Source organism: Xiphophorus hellerii, chromosome 10 (assembly GCF_003331165.1).
Source record: "Xiphophorus hellerii strain 12219 chromosome 10, Xiphophorus_hellerii-4.1, whole genome shotgun sequence".
Taxonomy (NCBI): domain Eukaryota; kingdom Metazoa; phylum Chordata; class Actinopteri; order Cyprinodontiformes; family Poeciliidae; genus Xiphophorus; species Xiphophorus hellerii.
The window spans coordinates 3,532,819-3,557,232 of record NC_045681.1 but is presented as its reverse complement, the minus strand read 5'-3'; the positions used below and the strand labels follow the sequence as shown (position 1 = coordinate 3,557,232).

Here is a 24,414-nt window from a genome sequence, read left to right as displayed (position 1 = left end):
CATATTAATAGGTGACAGGTCATATTAATAGGTGACAGGTCATATTAATAGGTGACAGGTCATATTAATAAGTGACAGGTCATATTAATAGGTGACAGGTCATATTAATAGGTGACAGGTCATATTAATAAGTGACAGGTCATATTAATAGGTGACAGGTCATATTAATAGGTGACAGGTCATATTAATAGGTGACAGGTCATATTAATAGGGGACAGGTCATATTAATAGGTGACAGGTCATATTAATAGGGGACAGGTCATATTAATAGGGGACAGGTCATTATGCATTTGAATGCTAAGAAAACAACAATATCCCACATTTTTAAGAAATTCTTTTTAGGTTTAGGAAATACAACTTAATGTGACATTAATATATTTGAGCAGGTGAAATCTCTTCCTTTCTGAAATGGAGAAATTAAACAGTGTCAGACAACAGAGTATCAGCTTTCAACCACAGGAAGTGATTACATTTTTTAGATTTATTACATCCCTGTTTATATTAAACCAATGGGACTTAATTCATTGTGTGAGGAACTGCCACAGCATACAGATGATCACAGGGCTGAAGGTCGGATGTGACTCGAATGATAACCTGACGTGTCGTTCCTCGGTTGTCGTGTTCTGTTTCAGTGCCGCGATTTAACATTGACGATGTCGAAAATCCTCCGTGCTTTAGGAGTTTGGCTGAGTGAAGCACATCAGCAGTGCTGTGAACACCCACAGGGGATGAGAACAAAAATGTTAGAAATTCAGTTCCTCATGGATCACTAAGACAAACACTTCCTGGTGTCGGAGATCCTCCATATTTTAAAGCTTGAAGACATTTGTAAACTGCTGCTCTGGAAGTTTGTTCAGCTCAAGAAGTCCAACCATTTGGGTAAATTTATTCTGACAGTCATACTCTACATTTTCAGGCACAGTTTTCAGGTGTCAGTCTGCGATAGAACATTTTTCCTGCTGAACCATAGATCAGTTGATGCTTGATTTGACTATCTACCTTACTTTAAATTAATTTAGTAATTTTCTCTCCGGATTCTGTCCATGTCTGTTGAGATTTGGTCACCTTCAAAATGCTTTGTTTGGATAAACATGAGCCGGTCAAGACTTGACTTGTGGCCTGGAGATCTACTGCTATGGCAAAGTGTTTTCTCTCTGGTGTATTCATAAATATTAATGAATTATTGACTTAAAACAAGCTCAGATATCTTGCCTAAAATTTACTTGTAAGTTAGTTTTGTCTTATTTCAAGTGTACTCTGATATTTGCACTGGAAACTAGACAGAAATACTTAAGATTTTAGGTTTTTCCAGTGTGGGCTAAACTTGTGGTGAATAAAAGGGCTAAAAACATTTTAATCCATCATTTATGTAAACTATAGACATCACTGGTTTCACTGGAACCACAAATCCTTAGAAATGGGTTCATAGTCCGTTGGTCGATGTCAGTAACTTTGTTTCTGATGTGTTCTTGAATTTCTTTAAATTGGAGACATGATGTGTCTTTTTTTACTGTTTTATCTGTGTCGTCTGACAGGTTCTGTTTAAGTGACATCTTGATTCTTTGGTCTGGCAGTAATGAGGCATGGATGGAGACAGTGAAATTGAACTCAGCTTTCCAAAAATGTGCTCAATCACAGTTAATTAATGCCTCAGCACAAGGGTGTAATTAGTGTTTTTTAAATAGCGCCCGGTGGATTTGGATAACACTTTCCTGTTTAAGGTAGGAAATCATCATGTGAAAACAGTTTTTGAATTTTCTCTGGTCTGATAATAAATCTGCGTGAAACATTTAAGTGTCACAGAGCAGGAAAAATACAATAAATCTGTAATGGGCAAATGCATTTCGCAGCACTCCAGACACAACAGGGTGCGATGCTTAAAGTACACACTTTCATATCCGTGGCTCACAATAATGTCTTCAGCTGATGCTGCGTCTAGATAGCGCGCCGTCAGACTTTCAGCTTGGAGACGAATATTGTGCTGCTTTAATATCACAGGATCTCGTTAAGCCTCCACTAACTCTCCACTCCTCGCTCATCCCGTAAAACAATAAAAAAATTAGTCTCTGGGATATTTATGATTGAAATTACGAGCTGAAGTTTGGTGTTTAGTGCACATTTTTATGTACAGGCACATTAAAAGTAAGAACATGGTGAAAAAGTTTAATATTATATGACACCAGGGATGTCCAAACTGTGGCCCCAGTTTGTGGCTCTCTTGGTGATTTTGTTTGGCCTCTCAGTTCACAACTCAAGAATAGAGCCAATCCGTGATTAATTTGAGATCTTTTTTAAAGACAAATGAAATCTTCTTAAGCATTTATTTATTTATTTAGGTACTGGACAAAGTATTTCTATTAATTAACAATGTTTCTGTTTTCATTGATCACAGGCACACGCTACTAAAACCCTCTACTTTTGCTCAATCTTTGTTGGCAAAAGTTAAAAAAAAACCAACAATGTGCCAAAAAAAGTTTTAGAAAATATTTATTAGTCTTGTTTATGATTTGCTGATTCCTTTTCTACAAAAATTTGACTACTTTACTAAATATTGTCTATTTAGTATATCACTGAAGAGATAAAAACAACAAATATCTTAAGAAATAAATCCTTTCAGTTTTAAATAAAAGAAAATGTGTGTATGCGCTGTACAATGGCTGTTGGAAAAGACAAGTGTCTTGTTGTTGACTTTCCATTCAGAAACCACTTGATGCAATCTTGATGGTTGTGCAGGAGGCTCCACTTCTGCTTTTCAAAGACGTACGGTTGTATAATTGTGCATCTGTTTGCAGCTATTCTCATGTGTGAGTGTAAAAGTTGAGTTCAGCGCCAGCAAGATCTTATTTAAAGTGGCAAGAAACAAACAAAATAGGCAGACCTGAGCAGACTAAAATCTCATTAACTAAGAATAATTTTGTGCAAAAAAGTAATTAACATGTTTTTTTTATCACCCATAAACTCATCCTAACCTGTTCAAGGAAGCATAATAGGTCACCTTTAAGAAACCACGCATAATCTGCATCTTAAAGCTGATTTAAATAAACTTGGTGCTGATGGAGTTTTTTCATGAAGAACACGCTGCGTCGTGACAAACAGACAAATACCAAGGAACTAGTTCATTGGCTGAGTCATTCAGCAGGTGGCCTGGGTTGCCGTGTGAAGACGAGTCCCTGGAGTTTAACGAGTAACTATTTATGACGTGCGGCTTGCGTGTGCTGACGACCATGAACCCTGCAGCCTAACGTCTACATCCACTCAGCAGACATGCTGGAGTGTCATTTCGCCTGGGTTTGTAAATGAAGCAAATGAAGGTAAAGTCACCAGCAGCTTCAGTCTGTTGATGCACAATTTTAGAGAAGAAGTAGAAAGTACAGGTACATCTACGAAACGTAGACTATCCTGACTAATTTAGCTTGGTTGTTGTCTCATAATTGCAGAATCTGCTGCTTTTCCTTCAGGCAACATCACAGTTATATGACTCTAATTAAATTCAGAATGCAAATAGGCTTTTAAAGCTGAACCCTGTTGGGTTTAGATGCTTATAGTGAAACGGAGGCTCAATGTGTTGCACAAGAAGGGAAGTGAAAAGCAACACTGTAACCTTGATGTTTACAAATGGTGTCTCACAGTATTTATTTTCTTCCTGCCCAACAGCTCCTATTCATTATATATATATACTGTATATATATACAGTATATACTGTATATATATATATATAATGGAAATATATGCCAAAAAAGGAATATGCCAAGGAAATACCTGTTTGTATATATATATATGTATTTCCTTGCTTCAGTCCAGCTGATTTCAATTGATGACTGATTAACTGGAGTTTGTTGAACTGCAATCAGTTGAATCAGGCACATTAAAGCAGGGAAACCTCTAAAACATGTAGGACAGTGAGCCTTGAGGTCCAGGGTTGGGAAACACTGGTATACATGACAATGATCCAATAAAAATGGAATTTTTGTTCCGTTTCTATTATTACATTTACATGAAGACGTTCTAATTACAATCGTTGTCTAAAATGCACAGTAACGGCACACATTGAAGAGGTGTAATGCTCTCGCCACGCCACTAGTTGGTGCTAGGCTCTTTGAAACTAAGTGCACGTGTGTTTTAAAAAAGAAAAAAAAGTTGAAAGCACGTCGATTCGCGTTTCCCCATCAGGTACCGATCCTCCAGATACTGGGGGAAAACACGCACTATGTGCGTCTGATTAGAGCGCAGCTGGAAAAAAGTTAAACTTCGCTGAAACACGTTGTTTGAGCTTTCACGGTGTCCGTAGTTCTCTACATAAGAGCGCTTCATGATCGCTGAACAAGGACAGGTGTATTTTTTCACCTGGGCGGTGCGGAGCGGTGAAGAGACTCTGAGGGAACCGTATCTGATGGGGAAACACGAATTGTAGTAACACCAGCAATGTCCTTTTGTTTACTTTTAAACTTTGTTCCTATATTTATATTTAGCAACTTTTCAGACCCTTCTGATGACTTTTTGTATTAAAAAAGTGACAAATGTAGTGACTTTTTTCTGTGTTTTGGAGACTTGTGTATATATATATTTTATTTTCCATCCAAACGTGTTCAAAACCTGCTGTACTGGCGACACTGGCCAGGTGTCAGAGTGAGACAGGGGATTTTTTTAGACAGTCTTAGAAAAACAGTGTCTTCAGTCAGAGACTTCTTCAAATTTGCTGTAATACAGACTGCTACAGGAGATCTTTCCTACCAACATCCATCACCACCTTCAATAACTCGTTTTTGTTATTGTAGGTGGTGAATTAACATGAGTAACAACATCATTTCATTTCCCTTTGGGATCAGTAAAGTACTTTTGAATTTGAATTAACCAAAGAAGTCAGCACTGAGACGTTCTCAGGCATAATAACTCTGGATTAAACAAAATTACACAAAAATGACAAAATTAGCACAGAAACATGCAGATAGAACCCTAAACAACCTATTTAGACACTTTAACAGCAATAAAAAAAAGTTTATTTGGGGGTATCCAAACCTCCCAGGCTTTGCTGTTGTGTGAAAAACAATAAACAACCAAAAATATCAACAAAAAATGTTTGTCTGTGAGCTGAAACACCAGCTCCAGTCCACAGTCTTTTGAATTGCGCTAATACAGAACAGAAGCTAATAAATCAATGGCTATTTTGTGCCTCAAAACGTGTCGGAGTGACTCAGACTGTCCTGACACAACTGAGGTGTATTATTAGCCACTTGTGACAGTGATGCATCCAGAACGAGCCAGGCTGCATGTAGCATAGCGTAACCACAGGCTAGAGCTCATGTATGTTTTATTACTGCATGCTGCTTTTCATGCTTCCACCCAAGGGGACGCCGCTGAATTTACATGCTGCTGCTTCTGATTCCTCTGGATAATTTCTGCAAAGTGTTGCCACATCTATGGCCTACATTCTGTATTTGCATTTTCCAACCTGCCAACAACTGCAGAGCCTATTTTTATATATAAAAAAAAGAGTAAAGTGTCATCCTGACGACACAGAGAGAAATATTTTATTTTAGGAAATGAGTAAAGCAGATGGATAAAAAAAAGTGAATTATTTGGCTCCCTTGAAAAAAAGGCACATTGGTTGTTTTCACTAAAACAACTGATGAATTTATAATGAGATTTTCTGGGCAGGAGGAAGAGGAGGAGGGAAGAAGGTGGGAAGCAGAATAAAACCTAAAAAGATGTTATACAGATTGAAGGATCTTTTGACAACACTGGCAGAGGAGGCTTTAAATTGCAACGTGTGTTTGTGTGTGTGAAGGAGTGGGAGTCGTCCTACTCTGGAGGCTTGAGTGCATTATTTTGTCGTGTTAATGCATTCATGCATGACAGTACCGTAGCATCAATTTTATGGTCCTGAAACCTGTGTGTGTGTCGGGGTGTCCGCGTGTGTGTGTGTGTGTGTGTGTGTGTGTGTGGAGGAAACTAAAATCAGAAGATTTAAGCCATAATATAAAGAAATTAGGCCTGAAAAGCGGCACTAAATGAAGGCGTTTGGCTAATTTTTAATCAGAACGCCACAAAAGAAGCATTTGGCAGCAAACTTGCAGCTTCTTGCTTCTTCTGCTTTAACGATTTAAAAAGCACAAAAAAAGAGCCAAGTGAGCAGCAAAGAGACTGAGAGAACACCAATTTTCTGTTTTCGAAACAGGGGAAATAGCATGTTTCCTTTTTGTCTGTCACTGACTCAAGAACTATTAGCCTAATTATACAGAGGAACTGAGAACGATGAGGAAAAGTGTGCGTGGGTGTGTGTGTTCATGTTTGAGAGGCAGAGATCTGACCGGTGGTTGGAATTAGCACTGACAGATTCATTAGATGTGTTTCTCCTCCAAATTTAACACTGATAAACGACCTCACCTGGGCAACCAAACCAATTTCTCACCACCTTTAAACCATTACGCTTCCACGATTAACTCTAACTGCTGTTAAGTAACTTCGTAGGTTCTGCTGAGGAACTACAGACTGGAAGTAGGCGGCTAGTAGGGAACATGTCAACTAATGATGATTAGTTAATAATTTATCAATTATTTTGACGATTAGTTGATTAATTGGATAAAAAATTGGTGGAGTAGTAATGAATCATGAGCCTGTTCTATTAATAGCAGTCGCTTCAGTTTAAGCTTTGAGACTTAGAGAGAAATTCTTATGCAGATTGTCAACCTAACATCATGCTAACACATAAAGCTATATTAGCTACTTTTGCTCTGTTTCCTTGTCTTGATTCTGATGTTCATAGTTTTGATTTTTGCCAGTGGGGTGGCCAACATTTTTCCAGACAGGACCTGGGATTTGCTCTTCATGCCAGGACTGTAATGAATCCTCAAATCTTTCGAGCATCTCTATTAATTCCTCAAGAAAAATTATTTGCCTCGAAGCTTCTTTAAATTATGTTCATTATTTAGCTCACCGTGTGCCACCCTGGTGATTATTTGTGTTGCGCAACGCTCTCACTTCCGCCCATGAGCTGTTAATGAATGCTAACAGCTAGCAGCATAACGTTCAGTTTTCAAGTTTGGTCTGGGAGATTTAATTGATTTTATTGATTAAAGAGTCTTTATTAGCCTGCTATTTTATTATTAAATTGAATATAATTTTTTGAATTTTGCATAATTTTTGTACAGGTTACCTTAAAAATGTAGCTGCTATTGTTACACTTTAACAGGAAAGTAATTGTTAGGAATGCACAAACATGTAAATTTGGACCAATGTTGATATTAGATATTAATATTGCTGTAATGGCAGTATTTACCAATATTTATTTTATCTAATTATTTTATTTGATTACTCAATTAATTGTCAGAATAATTGATGCAATACTTGATTAGTAAAATAATCATTTAGAACAGCCCTAATATCAATAATTAAAATTATCTGCCTAGAAGCTTCGTTAAATTATGTTTTGCTATTTAGCGCACCGTGTGATTATTTGTGTTGCGCAACTCTCTCACGTCCGCCTATGAGTGGTTGATGAAAGCTGTAGATTTGAACAGATTTTTAATATCTTCACATTTATGCAGTAAAAGCAGTTTCTTTCAGCTGGTGTACTTTGAGATTTCAGCCATTAATGGTCAGATTAAGTGAGGAAAACGTGTGAGTGGTGAAGGTGGAGGTTTCCAGAGCGGATGAGGCAAAGCAGTCACAGTCACAACTGTTAAGGAATAAATCCCTGCTGCACCCTTTTCTCTCTCTCTCCATCCCTTCCTCTCTCTCTCCCTCTCTCTCTCTCCATCCTCCAGCTCTCTCTGTCTCTCCTCTGCTCCTCATTTCATCTCAACTTGGATCTAGCAGCACATTCATTTTTTAATGACACTCACTGCATGCGCTCCCCGCTCCCCTCTTCACCACCTGTTAGCCCCGCATCTCCTCCTCGCGCTGGATTTCAATATTTTCACCTGGTTTTTATGAGGAGTTTCACGCTTGTTCTTCCCTCTGAGGTAAGGCAACATTTTTTATGCATTTATTTTCTGAACAGATGCACGTTGAAGCAAGCTGATCAATATTCATTTTATTTCCGTTACATCCTGACTGCTGGGGTTTCCTCTGGACTGTTTCCTCTATCGCCTCCCACAGTGAGCAGGTGCAACGTGTGACTGAAATTAAGTGTTTTTTTCCACTTTTACCCACAGAGACTTGAAGTTTACTCATCCCTGAAAATAACTTGTCTTCCACCTGACGTGCTTAGTTATAAATGATTCTCGTTAAAAAGCCTAAGGAGTAGCGATGCCGAGTGCCAGTCACAAGCTTGTTATGAAAAGGTGAAAGGAGCTACCCGTGGTACCGATTAGTGCCGCGAAACCACTATATGCGATGTATATGGGCGCTGCGCTAAAGGGGGCGCCAGAATATGGTGGAAAAAATATTCCTAGTTGAGATTGCGCTAGGACGCAATTTTTTAAAACTCGTGTTCTTGTCTTATGAAAGGGAGCTAGTCCTGGAGAGGCAGAAAAGAAAGAGGGAAAATGCATTTCAGAGAGATTGACAGTCAGTAGGTAAGTTATTTCAGGAGGCTTGCAAATATTTAGCTTAAGTTTCTAACTGTGGTGTAGTTACAGGTGTACAGGCAGAACTTCACCAAGCTGTATGCAAGTTATATATTTAAAATAATAGTAGCTGCGTTTCCAAATGCGTGCAAAACTTTGTCAATATTCCACTAATGTTGAAAAAACACAATTTTGCAAAAGTCTTGTTTCCATTCATTAAGAAATGCAATTAAAATCACACGTGAACAAGTTTGTCCACACAATGAGTCATGAAAAAACATGCAGCGTCATCATCCTCCTACCACTTCCTGTTGTCTTCTTTGTCGTTTTCGCCAGTAGTAATGTCCGGTTGTAACTTGTGCGATGCAAAAGTGTTTTCATTGCAGTTTAACAAAATTCACTCATTTTAATGCAGCAAAAAAATCACCTCATCCAATTGCAAAAATAGATTTTTCAAAATTGCTGCGTTTCATGAATCAAATTTGTTTGTTTGTACAAATATATGGACATGAAAAAACAATGTCTATATTATTTTTATACTTATTACAGAAAAAATAGATTAATGCTTCCTGCTGGTGGCTGCTGCTATATCAAACATGTTAACTCTGTTTATTGTAAAGTTATCGCTGCTACTTTCAAATAATGAAAATAATCTACATTTTTAAATCTAAATAAATGTTTTTAGTTTGCTACTCCTGTAAGGTAAACTCATCGATCTGTACTGCCAGAACAATAGCCTTTAACTTAAAAGCTGCATTATATGAACTTATTTGTGTGGTTTCCTTGATGAGGGAGTTTGAAGAAATTTCTCCGTCATGCCTGCTGCTAGCATGTGCTTGTTATAAATGAAATTTGACTTCCAATGATTCACTTCCTGCTAAAGTCAAAGAAAAATCCACAGAAAAGCCGCACCGTAGCGGCTTATAGTCCGAAAAATATGGTATTTTACACACATAGTCGCTCAGGAATGATAAAGCATCTCAGAAAGTACGTGGCTGCTGCCACACAAACGGAAGAAATCTTCTCGCAGCCACAGGTGATGCAAAGAGTGATGGAGAGATAATGAGAGGATAAAGAAGGGGTGAATTTTTGACAGTGAAGATGAGAAGGTAGGGTCTGAGAGACAGCGAGCGCCCCATGCCTGTCATATGACTCTAATTTAAAGTGAAGGAGCTAAAAGAGGAGGGAAGGGGAGGTTGCATGTTGCACAGAGATATATTCCTGACTACCGGATGTGAGCTTCCTCTCTCGTTTTCTTGGCTGGAAATCTGCGTGTTACAAACACAAGGTGGGGGAGATGCGTCTCCTGCAGCATAAATAAAACCAACAGAAACCCAGTTTATGCCTGCAGGAGACAAGATGAGCTATCATGTGCCATTATGGACAAGTTTAGTTGGATTTAGTGTGTAAGAAGTCTTTAAGTAAATTTGGAAAAAGCTGGATTGGAGCTTTTATACCAGCAGAATAATTAAACACCAAAAATGTTAAAATGTGGGATCTCTACTGAGCAGTTATAGAAGTATTTTTAGGTTGGTGTCCTTACAGAGAAAGATCTTTGATTGTATCTCTTTATGGAAACTCTAGAGCCTTAGCTAGAAGTAGGGGGCCGATTTTCCGATTATTCAAATAATAAGTAATCGATTAATTGTTAACTCAAAAAAAGGCCATTTGCTGAAAGAACAACCCTTTCAACCAATGTGATGTTTCCCAATGAGTAAAAACACTCATGTTAAATGTTTTACCAAACTTTCCGGTGTGTGAATACTTTAATGCAATGAATAAAATCTATTGTTATTTTAGATTTGGTTCTACATTTTCACATCGATAGACACATTGCAGCAACATGTTATGAGCACAAGATCCCACCCCCAGCTTTCTGCTGGTCGGCAATAAACTGCTTGCTAATAATGGCTACCATTGGTTTTAGCTGTCAAGTTGTCAACAAAACCCGCTAAATCTGAAATGTACGCCTGATATATAAAAGAAAAAAGGACGTAGTGCGTTGCTACTTATTGTACAACAACTAGATAACAGGGTCAGGAAAACATTCTAACTAAAAAAAATAGCGAAGAAGAGGGAAGTAGTTCAGTTATGCTAGCATGACTATGATAAATGTAACATTTAGATGTGCTGTGGAATTCTGTGTGTTTTGGTTCAGTCAAAACCCAGACACCAACTCTCTGGCATATTGTCAGTAGAGCAGGTGTTTAAATTAGCTAATCTACCACTGCAGCGTTAGCTTAGCTAATAGCAGTGATAGCTGAGCTACGACAGCGATCACTTAACAATAATAATCGCAAAATAAATATCAAGCCTGAAAACATGAAACTGTAATGGACTGAATGTTCTGTTATTTGTTTGGGAAACAAACAAATAATAGAAATGTTTTTTTTTTTTGTTTTTTTTTTTTGGGTGTTGAATCCTGAAACATAGGGTAGTGTTGTCAGTTGCTATGGCAACAAGGTTGTGTGTAGTGTTGCTGAAATCGAGAGCAAGAAAAAAGAAGGATATGAATCGTCTTGATTTGTTCTTCAGCAATTTTTCTGCGTTATTTTTTCCCTTTGTTGGGGCTCGCTGCACTAACTTAACATCTCCAGGTTTTGTTTTGTTGACGGGATCGTTCTGCTGCAGCAGGGCGGATATGGATGGCACAGAAAAGAGTCGTCTTTCTGCCCTCCAGCGTTGTGCGCATGCATGAAATTTCTGGATGTAAACAAAGACATCAGAGTTTTTCCACCAGGCCTTCCAAAGCTTGGAGCAATGTTTACAAGCGTTGGGTTTGGTGATTTTGCTTCTGCGCTGACGCTCTCGTGAGCGAGATGGTGATGATGGTGGTGGTGGCGGTAAGAAGAAGAGGAGGACCTCCAGCTGGCAGCATGGCGGTGATCAATCACCCGCTCCCGGAGAGCCTCAGGCTCTTTGCTGTTGCACGTTTGCTGCTGGTCCTCAAGCTGCTCCGACTCAAGGCCACATCTGCCAGAACTGGGAGGCGAATGACTGCACACATCATGTCAACGGCCTCATGAAGTGTGTGTGCGGACGCACGGATTGACGGTCTGACAGAAGCTTGGCTGTGTTTATGTTTGCACTATTGTTTTTGATGAATTATGCATTCAACTCCAGGATTCTCATCATCACAGACTCTTAAGTGTATTGATCTTTAAATCCATTCCTGCTATAAACGTCTCCATCATACTAAGAGCTTAATTAACTTGTCTGCAGCTTCACCTTAATGCAATGCAATCAGACTCTTCAGATAATTCCTAATAAAGGGCTTTGTGAGTTTGGCTTTAATGTTGTGACAAACTGAAATGATTTATTGTAACTTTGATAACCGAATTTCCCTATTAGCTACAGCTAGCAATTATTTTAGCATTTTATTAATCCATCCATTATTCTGATGATTGATTGGATAACAAAATTGGCACATTCTGCAGATTTTTCATTTAACCACATAAGTCTATTTTATAAAATATCAAAAATACATAAAAAACGGAAATAACATTTTTTTTTTTTTAAATAAGAAAATAAACATTTTAATGCTTAAAATGCAATAAGGCAACATTTATTTAATGAACTCTTGATCATTTGTAGCAATTAATAAATCTAACATCAACATGTAAAACGTTTGGTCCTTTCTGCTTGACTTCATCGATACCGATCTGTTGGTTAACTTTTGGATTAACAGATTAATAATTGTTTGAAAATGGTAATAAGTGGAAGATTGTTTTGATAGGATTTGAACCAGGTGAATCTGAAACCACCATCTTAGGAGTTCTGGGTATAAAATACTTACAGATAAAAGTTTTTTTTATCTTAAGTGTGAAATGTATGAATTCATTTTGTACAGTTTTGGCTAAATTACTATTTTGAATATGTTGACCTTTCAGCAAATTCACCTTTTTTAACCTGTAAGCTCCGCTTAATGATTATTAGATTACTTAATTAGTTGACAATTATTTGAGTAATTGATTAATCGCGATTAATCGTTTCAGCTCTACTTCCAGGTAGAAAGGTTTTGAAAGGAACCAAGACTCTGGATTATCTGGAGAGTTTCCATAAAGAGGAACAATCAAAGATTTTTGATCCAACATAAAAATACTGCTGTACTTCATCTCTATTAATCTGATTAATCGTTTCAGTATTGTTTCATCAAAAGCTGATGTTTTTTCCACATCGGTTAATTGGGAGACAGCTAAAAAAGTAGCACAACTCCGACATGATGAAGTTATTCATCATACATTCATGAGACCAAAATGGCCGCCGATGGGTTTTCAAAAGTCAGCTTGTCCATCATCTCCCTTCCTTGAGCCAGACGTCTGCCAAAGTCCTTTCAGCCTAACGAGTGAGGGAAGCTGACGTGTTGGCACGCTGCGGCGGCTTTCAGAGCGCGGTTTCATCACCAGCCAAGATGAAGCTGGATGAGCCGCGGCGCATCTCGCCCGCCCGCCGAGTTCACAACAGAACCGGGTCGTCGCCAGTGACCCCGACTGCTTGTAATTTCGCCGAAGGTCAACAGTCAGGAGCGGCGGTTTTAGAGTCACTTTCTGCCGGGGCATAGCTGCTCCGATTAACTTCATTATGATGAATGAACGCTCTGAAGCGCTCAGCTCTGTTTTTAGTTTTAAACCTGGAGATTCAACTTTACAGCAAAAGAAAACAAACGACAAGGTGTAGATAATCTGATGTTACAGGAGTAAGATTAGCAGATTAGATTAATTTCTTTGGATTGTGGAGAAGATTGCTCCTTACTTTTGGTCTTCTGTCTTACCTATTGTCTGTAGTGTCAGCAAACGTATGGAAGAGGATTAGGACCACCAGAAAAAATTAATTAAATTCTCAACTCAGACTTCTGACTTTTTTCTCAGGATTCTAATTCTGTGTCAAAATCCAAACAAATAATCAATCTTAGGTGTATGTGAGTGAGAGTGTACAAAATAATAATAACTGTCTCTTTGTTGTGCATATATATATTAACTAATAAATTTTCACAAATGTATTTGGTAAATTTGAATTTTAAGCAAAAACTCAGAAAGATGAGAAAAAAATCAGAATTTTGAGACAACAAAATCTAAATTTTAGAAACAAAGTCAGAATTTTGAGGAGAAAAATAAAACACAATTGGAGATAAAAAGTTGAAATTCTGAAATTAAAGTGAGAAAAAAAATTCTGTGAAAAATATCAGAAAAAGGTCCAAATTCTGAGGGGAAAAAAATAAATTTAAAAAGATCAGAATTATGAGAAGAAAATTAAAAAATTGGAGAAAAAAGTCAGAATTCTAAAAAAAACAAGAATTCTGTGAAAAAATCTGAATTTTGACAGAAAAAATTAAGAAATTTGGAGAAAAAAAGTCAGAATTCAGAGTTTAAAGTCAGAATTGTGAGGAAAAATCATGTTACGGCAGCAGTCACACTGGATTTTGAAGGGAGTCTGAATTTTGATTCCTGACCAGAAAATCAACTCCTGCATCCAAAACAGAGTGAAGCCAAATTCTCGGATTTTCTTTGATTTGTTTTCACAGATTAAAACTCCCAGACAACACAGAGGAAGTACGAACATTCACAGTGCAAATATGAACTTCTCAGTTTGAATCGATGAATGCAGAGAGAACAGAAGGTAGTCCAAAGGGGGGAGCTTTCTGCTCAGCATTGAGGACACAACGCCCCCTCAAGCCCTGCTGTCTTTAGAAAACCAAAGCTGCAACGTGTTTGTTTTCCACCCCCTTCACTTTATTTTTTTATTTTCAAAGAAGAGCAAATACACTGCAAAAACACAACATTTTATCAAGTATTTATGGAACTAATATCTTAGTACACTTGAAATAAGACAAAACTAACTTACAAATAACTTTTCAGCAAAATAAAGGTAGGGAAGCATGAATTCATAATTTAATTAAATTAAGAAATACTTTATTAACCCAAAAGAGAAATTAAATGTTTTTGCAACTCATTTTATATAAGATTCTTCAAACAAGTTGTTATAGATTCTGATAGCCGTAGGCAGGAAGAATATCCTGTAGCAGAATAAAAAAAATCAAATCTACCCAAGTATTTTTGTAGCTTCTACTACAAATATCTTAGTGCACTTTAAATAAGACAAAACTAACTTACAATAACTTTTCAGTGACATATAGGAGCTTATTTTAAGTCAATAACTCCTTAATATTGTGTTTTTAGGTAGGATAGAAAAAAAGTACTACTTTTTCAAATAATATGTAGAAATATTTACTAAAACAAGCTCCTATACGTTACTGAAATGTTATTGTAAGTTAGTTTTGTCTTATTTAAAGTGGACTACGGTATTTGCAGTAGAAGCTAGACCAAAAATAGTTGGTAATATTTTGTGTTTTTGCAGTGCAATCACAGCTTTATGCAACAAGGCGGCTCTTCTAGCAATGTAAGAGGACTGAAGAGCGATTCAGCCTGGAAAAACTTCCTCCTGTAATTGTCTGACTATGCAGGCTTGTCAAGGATTTTAGATAATAAAGGTGCTTAAACACACACACACACCCGCACACGCCCCCACACACACACACACACACACACACACGCCCACTGTACTTTCAATATGGATTGTAATTTAACTCAGCCGCTTTCCGTCCATTATCTCTTATCCTTCCTCTGCAGGTTTATTCAGATTTATTTAATTGAAATGCAAATGTGCGCACATCCTCTGCTGTATTTTGTAGTCCTGTGAGAAACTACATTAAATTGCTTTAATTAGGTTCAAAGAGCTTTCATTAAGAGAGCCACTTGTGGTAATAGCTTTCTGAAATGAGATATTCCACTGCAGGTAACACTATAACAGGTGTTACGCCAGTCTGCGTTTCTCCAGAAAAAACGCATCAAAACAGAGAATACAAGAAATTACAAAAAAAAAAGAAAGAGTAAAAAAGTGTTTGATAAACAGAAACTACTAACTGGTCAGAACATCTGGGTATGCACAAGTTTGATATTTTAAAGACAAAAATTACTAAAACTGCAAACAAACCACAACAAATGAAGGCAAAAAACACATTTCTCATTTTTTTTAGCGTATAGCATGTTAAACTAATACAAAATGTATTTGTATTTTAGAACAGGGCTAAGTGATTACATATAGTGTATTATATTTTTGTTCTTTGTCATTTGTGTACAATAAAACTACTGATATATTCAAAATTCTGTGAAAAAAGTCAAAATTATGACAAGCCAAGATTCTGTAAAAAAAAAAAAAGTCAAAATTCTGAGGAAAAAGTCAAAATTTTGAGTTCAAAAACTCAAAATTCTGTAAAGAGAAAAGGCAAAATTCTGAGAAAAATTTCTAAATTCTGAGAAAAAAGTCAAAATTCTGAGAAAAAAAAGCCAAAATTCTCTAAAGAGAAAAGGCAAAATTCTGACAAGCCAAAATTCTGTAAAAAAAAAAAAAAAAGAAAGAAAAAAAGTCAAAATTCTGAGAAAAAAGCCAGAATTCTGTAAGGAGAAAAGGCAAAATTCTGAGAAAAATTTCAAAATTCTGAGAAAAAAGCCAAAATTCTGTAAAGAGAAAAGGCAAAATTCTGAGAAAAATTTCAAAATTCTGAGGACAAAAACTCAAAATTCTCTAAAAAGAAAAGGCAAAATTCTGAAAAAATGTCACAATTCTGAGGAAAAAAAGCCAAAATTCTCTAAAGAGAAAAGGCAAAATTCTGACAAGCCAAAATTCTGTAAAAAAAAAAAAAAAAGAAAGAAAAAAAGTCAAAATTCTGAGAAAAAAGCCAGAATTCTGTAAGGAGAATGGCAAAATTCTGAGAAAAATTTAAAAATCCTGAGAAAAAAGCCAGAATTCTGTAAGGAGAAAAGGCAAAATTCTGAGAAAAATTTCAAAATTCTGAGGACAAAAACTCAAAATTCTCTAAAGAGAAAAGGCAAAATTCTGAAAAAATGTCACAATTCTGAGGAAAAAAAAGTCAACATTCTGAGAAAAGAAGTCTGATTTTTTTTCAGTGACCAGAATTATCTTCTGTAACAGCCTGATAAACACAGATTTATATAAAAACATTGTGTGTGTTTTTGTCCCTTATTTTTGTATCATTAAGTGTAGCACTGGCACTTCTGTCTTCTCCACTTACTTGCTGACTGTCATCATGTTTCCTCTCAGCCCTATGACCGTGCGGAAGGGAAACCGTTTGGGCATCTCCATCCAGGAGCACATGGCCATCAACGTCTGCCCGGGCCCCATACGCCCCATCCGTCAGATCTCTGCCTACTTCCCCCGCCTCTCACCAACTTCCTCCGTCTCGGAGCCGCTCTCGCCCAACCAGCTGACGGCGCCGGCTCCGCTGAGCCCCGGTGGAGGAGGAGCAGCGGGAGGAGGAGACGGAGAAGGAGGAGGCGGGGCGGGCAGATGCCTTTTGTCTCCGCTGCTACCGGGAGCCGCAGGAGGAGGAGGGTCGCTGTCGGCCATGAGCAGCATGGACACCTCCATCGAGATCGACAGCTGCGACAGCGACGACAACAGTGAGTCGCCTCAGAGCAACGATCAGGTCTCACTGAAAAACAGGGTTTAGGAGGATGAGGGAGTATTAGCAAAATAAATTACGAGAATAAAGTCATTAAATTGCAAAACTAAAGTTGTACGCAAATAAAGGCGCAATAATGACAATAAAGTTGTTTGAGAATAACGTCGCAGAAGAATAAAGTACTAGTATTACGAGAATAAAGTCGCAGTAATATGAGGAAAAAAGTCAATATTTCAAGAATAAAGTAATACAATTATGACTTTTTTTCTCGTTTTTTGGCTACTTTTATTCTTGTACGACTTTCTCATACTTTCTTTTACTTTATTCTGGTAATTTTATTTTAATTATTTGTTTTAGTATGGTCCAAATACTCCATCATATAGAAGGAGTTGGACCTAGTTTGGCTCTTTTTAATTTTCCAAATGGCTCTTCACTTTTTTTATCATCAGCTACCTCATACTTTAGCTTAACTTGGCAAATATAATTTTTCTGTATGCTAATAAATCCTTTTGCATTTAGTGGTTTTGGATTTGGTTGTACAGGAGGCTCCACTTCTGTGTATTCCTTTATTAAATCAGGTAAACCCCGTTGAGATCTAGATCTCATTTTCAAGAGGGACCTGAAACAAACTTCACTCCCCATCGGGGAATCGAACCCCGGTCTCCCGCGTGACAGGCGGGGATACTCACCACTATACTAACGAGGAGTACTTCTGCTTTTCAAAGACGTACGGTTGTATAATTGCGCATCAATTTGCAGCCATTTTCATCTGTGAGCAGTTATTTGGCTTTAAAGTGACAGGAGGGCCTGAAATGGCTCCAAATTGGCAGAACTGGGCAGACTGAAATATAATTATCCAACAATGATTTTGTGCAAAAAATTGTAATTAATGTGTTTTGTGTCACACATAGATCCACCTATCCTAACCTGTTCAAGGAGGCATCTTAGGTCACATTAAAAATCTGGTTCAGCTCGTAGAAGACAAAATAAATGACACTGACACAGATCTGGACTCATATAAAGAGTTCAGAAGAAAATCGTGTAAAGAGAGAGTTTTAGATTTCAGGAACTAGTCGATATTTATTCAATATTCCCACCGGTCTCTCTCTCTCTCTCTCTCTTGCTCTCTGTGCCGTTTGCTCTTCGCCTCCTAATGAAGTCATCATCATAAAAGCAATTACCTGTATCATTGGCACATATTTCTTCTGACTTGTCGTTAACTCCCTTCCAGCCTCCCTGGGGACGTTAGAGTTTGACCTTCTGTACGAGAAAGCCACCAGCTCCTTACACTGCACAGTCCTCAGAGCAAAGGTACGGTGTCCACGGGAAAATGTTTTACAACCTCTAAACGCCGGTTATCTTGTCAGACAGAAAGCCAGCAAAGGAAAACCAGGTTATGTTTCTGTCAGCTATAATGATTATGTGTTAAACTTCTGAAACCAACATGAGGAAATAGTTTTAGACACATTTGAGGTAATGTATGAGCAAAAATCTATTTAGCCACTCTTACATATATAGTGTAATACTTGAGATTCCCTCTAAAAACTGTCAAAGTTGCCTGATTTAATAGTTTAAACCCCAAATATATCATAATATGCATTAATATACACAGTTGAAATCACCTTGGCACCACAGCAGAAACTAACATCTACTTATCTTCTCAGCCAATCAGCACCAAGGAAAATAAATGGGGCTCTTTGATTGGCTAGCACTAGCCACACTGCAAAAACACAAAAACTTACTAAGTATTTTTGGTCTAGTTTCTACTGCAAATATCCTAAGTCATTTGAAATAATAATAATAATAAAAAAAACTAACTTATAATTAAAATTTCCTCAAAATGTAGGATTTTGTTTTAGGTAAATAATTCTCAAATATAGATTAAAAAATACTAGTTCCACTGGCAGATTATTTCACTTAAAACAGATCATTTTTACCGTCTTATAAGAGAAATAATCTGCCAATAGAATTAGTAGTTTTTCATCAATATTAACCCTCCTGTTATGTTCGTTTCTAGGGTACAGCAACAATGTTCGTGGGTCAGTTTGACCCAGGGAGTGTTTAATCATGCTATCGTGTCAGAAACCAAAAAATTCCTCCAAAACATTTTTGTATCTGATTATTAACTCCAATACTAACCATTTCAATCAATATTTGGGCAATGATGTTTTTTTATTTCTCAGAAATTAACTGCAATGTTTATTTTTTCCACCCTCAAATATTTCACTTCTGCAGAGATTATTCATACTAAACTTTCTCAATTAGAATGTGTTGGCATGGTAATGTTGCACATTTTATGATTTGAAAAGCTGTGATTGATTTTGTCAAACACACAGATATTTAATGCTTTTTTTAAGTGAAGTTGTTTAGTATCAAGCATTGTAAATGTTTTAAATTGGACATATCTTTGTTTTTAGGGTACAGACTTAACATTCAGCTTCTTATTTTCACCCTTCACACTCAAACTCTTAAGTTAAACTTTGATTGATCTTTAAACATTTTCCAAATGAACCCCGTACTTCAGCATTTTTCGCTGCTGGAGGTTTCCAGATTCACCTCCACATCTCATTTTGTAGTTTTTATGTCCTGTATTTTCTCTGCAAGGGTTTGAAGCCGATGGATTTCAACGGTTTGGCCGATCCCTACGTCAAGCTGCACCTGCTGCCGGGAGCCTGCAAGGTTGGATTTTATTACAAGTGTTTTTTTATTTCTCAGTGTTTTTCTGTGAAATTGAAAGAGACCTTCAGCTTCCTGTCTGCAGGAAGATTGGAGGACACTCTTCAATCATGGTCTCATTTTAGAGCTGTGTGACGAAAATGTGGATGAATAAATGAGCAGCAATAGAAGGACCTTGGAGTTATTTTTCTGCTGTTTGCACGTCGCAGCGAAGCTCGCAGTGACATTTACTTTGTTCTCCCCGTCGTGTTGACAGGCGAACAAACTGAAAACGAAGATTGTTCGAAACACACTCAACCCCGTGTGGAACGAGACGCTCACCTACTGCGGCATCACCGAGGAAGACATGTACCGCAAAACTCTCAGGTAGTCTCTGTTAGTCACTGGCCTGGGTAGCAACTAGTCACATTTACTTCAGTAACTTTAGGGAAAAAAGTTTTAGAACTATTTTTACTGTTACTTGAGTAATTTTGTTATTAAGTATATCTACTCTTACTGGAGTAAAATTTCTGGATACTCTAGCCACTATGAGTAACTTCATTATTTGAAAAATAAGATCATCTTAACCCAAAAATCACCAGACACACCTGAAGTTTTTGTTAGTTTCATAAGTTTTATATGAAAATAATTTCTTTCTATAAAAATGTCTCTTTTTTTTTTAGATTTTTTAATTTTGTTATTTATATTATTTTCATTTTGCTCCTTAAAGGGGACAAAACTCTTATCTTTAACAGAATCTTATGCAAAATTCACAATCTTGTGCATTTTTGTTCTTCCATTTTGGTCTCTATTGCTTCGAAAAACAACCCAGCGCTTTACAAAAAACACCGAGCCATTTATTTGTTTTGGCAGTAAGTTAATGTTTTTTGGTGTCTGGAAAATGAAGCGCTGGAAAAACTTCTGGAATGTAACGTCACAAATCCGTTACCTAGCAACCCCAGACGAGGCCAGCCCCGTTACCTAGCAACCCAAGTTGAGTTCCGACTGGTTTTACTGCTGTACAGTTTGCTCCCGGAAAAGACAAGAGTTTTGTTGTTAATGCTACACTGCAAAAATACAAAATCTTACCAATAAGTCTAGTTTTAAGTGCAAATGTCTTGGTACATTTGGAATAAGATAAAACTAACTCACAAGTAACTTTACAGTAAGATATAGCAGCTTGTTTTAAGAAAATAATTTTTGAATATTGATTTTAAAAAAGTATTAGCTGGATTAGCAGATTATTCATTTATAACTTCTTGGGAAAAATTTCATCTTATAAGTCTAAAAATCTTCCAGTGGAACTAGTGCTGTTTCTAATCAATAGTCAAGAATTATTGGCCTAAAACAATAATTTAAGCTAACATATCTTTCTGACTAGTTACTTGTGAGTTAGTTTTGTATTATCTCAAGTCAAAACTGAAATGCTACACTGTTTTTGCAGTGTGGTACACTGTTGATTGTACAGGAGGCTCCACTTGTGCTTTTCAAAGTCATACAGTTGTATAATTGTGCATCTGTTTGCAGCCATTTTTATGTGGGAGTGTAAACATTGAGTTGGGGGCGTGGCTAGCAGCAGCTTATTTAGATTTAAAGTGACAGAGGCCATAAAACAGCTCATAAGCAGAACTGATCAAACTGAAGTCTCATTATTGAGAAATGATTTTGTGTAAAAAAAAAAAAAAAAAAAAGCTAACCTGTTCAAGGAAGCCAAATAGGTCACCTTTTAATATAAAACTTATGAGTTTATATTTTGGTCAGTCTGATATATTTTTCACTGTTTTGATCAGTTACTTGAGTTGCATTTTTACCAAATACTTTCTTACTTGTAATTTCTTGGACGGCTACATTTTACTTTTACTTGAGTATATATATATTGAAGTACTGCTGCTCTTACTTGAGTAATGTTTTAGCTACCTGTGGTTATTTCTGCCCTTCTTGTTTTCTCGGCTGTTCCTGATCTGACTGATCTGAGTACAAAAGATTTCCTATCGTCCGTCTCAATCGCTGAGTCCTTCGCTATCAGCTTGAAGGACGTCCAGTAGTTCTCGACGCCCCCGCTCTGTCTCCATTGAGGCTGTTTCATGTTGTGTCACCTCAGCCTCGTCCCTTCCTATCCAAACATCTCTCCTGTCCGCTGAGATCAGAGAAGATCTCCACCTCTCTTTGTCGCTCCTTCCATCTGCCTCTTTGCTTTCTCTTTTTCAAAGTTGCAGCGACAGATTGAGGTCAGACTGCGCACCGCGGGGTGTTTTAATCTCATTGACCCCCCCTCTGGAGGTGACGAAAGCTGCGAATTGTTTCTGTCTGTGACTGAAACTTTGCCGTGGTCCACATGAGAGCCGGATCTGAGCAGGATGGACAGGTTAGCTCTCGGGGGTGATTAGAGGAACTGGTCCTGCTGCCGACCCGCGGCACCGGAACGTAAATATCAGGAGTTTGACTCATTCAGGTTCACAACCTGCTGCAGGTCAATACCATCTCCTTAGGAAGATGTCTGTGTTTTCTAGCTAAGGCTGAAACAATTAATCTTGATTAATCAATTATTCAAATAATTTAGTAATTGATTAATCATTAAAGTTTTAGCTTCACCTGGTTCAAATTCTGTGAAACTCCTGTTAAGCACCTTTTGCTTTCCGATTATTAAAAAATAAACAGCTCAGGTCTACACAGTGTTGGTATGAAAACAAGCAGAAATGCCTGACATTTTCATATGTTAAGGTCACATTCATAAATTCATAAAATGCTCTGAGAATATTATAATTTTGTCCTGTTTAGAAATATTTCTCCAGTCCACCAAAACATTTAAGATTTTTCAGAGAAAGCTGCACAGAAAGGATTCCCCAGTTCAGACCAGTTTGAAATAAATTATAGAGATCATCTGTTATTGTCTGTGAGGATTTCCCTGCATGAATCTGGGTCAGTGTGCTGCTTCAGTTCATGGCGACTGAGACTTCTGTGAAAATGTCAGTGAATGTTAAATGTCAAAGGAAAGATGGGTCATACAACAGAAAGATTACTGAATATGCATGTGGCTCCAACCTGGAGGGAATAAACACCAGAATCCAAGTCTTAATCTCAACACGACAGGCAAAAAAAGAAAGACTTACAAGCCCAATGCTGCGAAAAAGTCTGTTTACATTAAGTACTTTTTGAAGTATCATCTTTTCTAACAAAATGGGTCGTTTCTGGGACTGAAAATTGTTGAAATCCAAAAAGATTCCCTCTAAAATCAATTATTACTGCCTGTTTAAATGGTTCAAATAGCAAATATACCTGGATATGCATTAATACACTGCAAAAACACAAAATCAAACCAAGTATCAAGTAGTCCAAATATCTTAGTGCACATGGAATAAGACAAAACTAAACTACAGGTAACTTTTCAGCAAGATATAGGATCTTGTTTTAAGTAAATAATTCCTTAATATTGAGTCACTAGCAGATTATTTCACTTATAACAAAAAAATATTTCCCCATACTAAAAGTAAAATAATCTGCCAGGGGATCTAGAAGTTTTTCCTTGAGACTCTGTTGTTGTATGACAATCAGATGCTTACACTGCAAAAACACAAAATCTATTTCTGGTCGAATTTCTTGTGTAAATATTTTATTACACTTGAAATAAGATAAAACTAACTTACAAGTAACTTTTCAACAAGATACAGATGCTTGTTTTGAGTAAACAATTCCTTAATATGGATGAAAAAGTGCTACTTCTACTGACAGATTATTTCACTTGTAACATTGGTAAAACATTTTGTTATAAGTAAAATAAAAAATGGTTTCATTAGTTGCTGCTACTGTTGGCACAATGCATTGTGGGATACTTTGCTCGTCAATCCTCACTGTTACATTACTTTAAGTTAATTTAGAGAGGGCCTTAACTTATTTAAATTCATTGTTTATCATAACAATGTAAAAAATTAGTAGAATTAGTAAAAAGTACAGTTAATAAACTTAATTTTTTAGATTAAAGTCAACTTTGTAATTCACAATACACTGAAAAATTCACTGGACTTTAGTTTGATTGGTTATATTCTCTCAACCTATTTATTTTGTAGGTTGTTAACATCATGCTGAGATGATGTAGTAAATATATGCAGGTAAACATCTGAGCCCATCCCCCGCTCTTGACCTTTGACCTGTTACACCACTACTCATCACTCCATCTCCCAGGTCTGTCCCGATTTTCTCCAGATGACTCAATCTGTCTTTGTTCTCATCTGCTCCTCACACCCTCATTTATTTTCTTACATTTCTGTTTCTCCCTGCAGTTTGATATTAAATGTATGATTTTTTTTTTGCTTTGGTGAATTATCAGATTGGAAGTTTTCTCCAGAGATTTTGTTTTGCACATATCTTGAACTTTCTGCAATGGTTTTGTTTCATAACCAGAAACTAGAAAATCGAAGGCGTAACTGGATCGTTTCTGTGATGGAAGGACAGATTTTTTTATAAATAAAGATATGAAACTTAGTGATCTTAGGCCCTCGGGTTCAGATGCACATTTAAATTCATTCTTCTGTCTTTAACCTTTCTTTCTCAGCCACATCACTCCATCGCCTCTCGATCTCACATCCACAACCTGTTTCCACCTCCTTCGCTCCTCGGTGATCCCACTCTTGTATTATTGCTGAATTTATGGCATAAATATGGATTTATTCAAACTCTTGTAATGCACTTTCACAGTGTTCGAATCCCCACTGAAAGAAATGTGACAATTATCTCCAAGAATATGCAAACACATACGCCGGCTTGCAGGAGCAGTCA

The 24,414-nt window shown here is 37.0% G+C and overlaps 1 protein-coding gene and 1 non-coding gene across 3 annotated transcripts in view; one reads left to right on the top strand and one right to left on the bottom strand.

Annotated features, from left to right (window-relative positions):
* Nucleotides 1–7,726: 7,726 nt before the first annotated feature.
* The window catches only part of LOC116727600 (double C2-like domain-containing protein alpha), a 41,410-nt gene continuing 24,722 nt past the window's right edge, over nucleotides 7,727–24,414 (top strand). The window contains exons 1-5 of one of the 2 annotated variants that reach the window (XM_032575127.1): nucleotides 7,727–7,952; nucleotides 16,624–16,984; nucleotides 18,218–18,297; nucleotides 19,591–19,665; nucleotides 19,919–20,028. In XM_032575127.1, the coding sequence (XP_032431018.1) occupies nucleotides 7,845–7,952; nucleotides 16,624–16,984; nucleotides 18,218–18,297; nucleotides 19,591–19,665; nucleotides 19,919–20,028 (734 nt within the window). In that variant the 5' untranslated portion in view covers nucleotides 7,727–7,844. Of the gene's footprint in view, nucleotides 7,962–16,623; nucleotides 16,985–18,217; nucleotides 18,298–19,590; nucleotides 19,666–19,918; nucleotides 20,029–24,414 lie in introns of both variants that reach the window. The other variant, XM_032575128.1, reaches the window with a different exon arrangement.
* Nucleotides 17,621–17,692, bottom strand: trnad-guc (transfer RNA aspartic acid (anticodon GUC)). The gene has a single exon. It is a non-coding gene; the product is annotated as a tRNA-Asp (tRNA).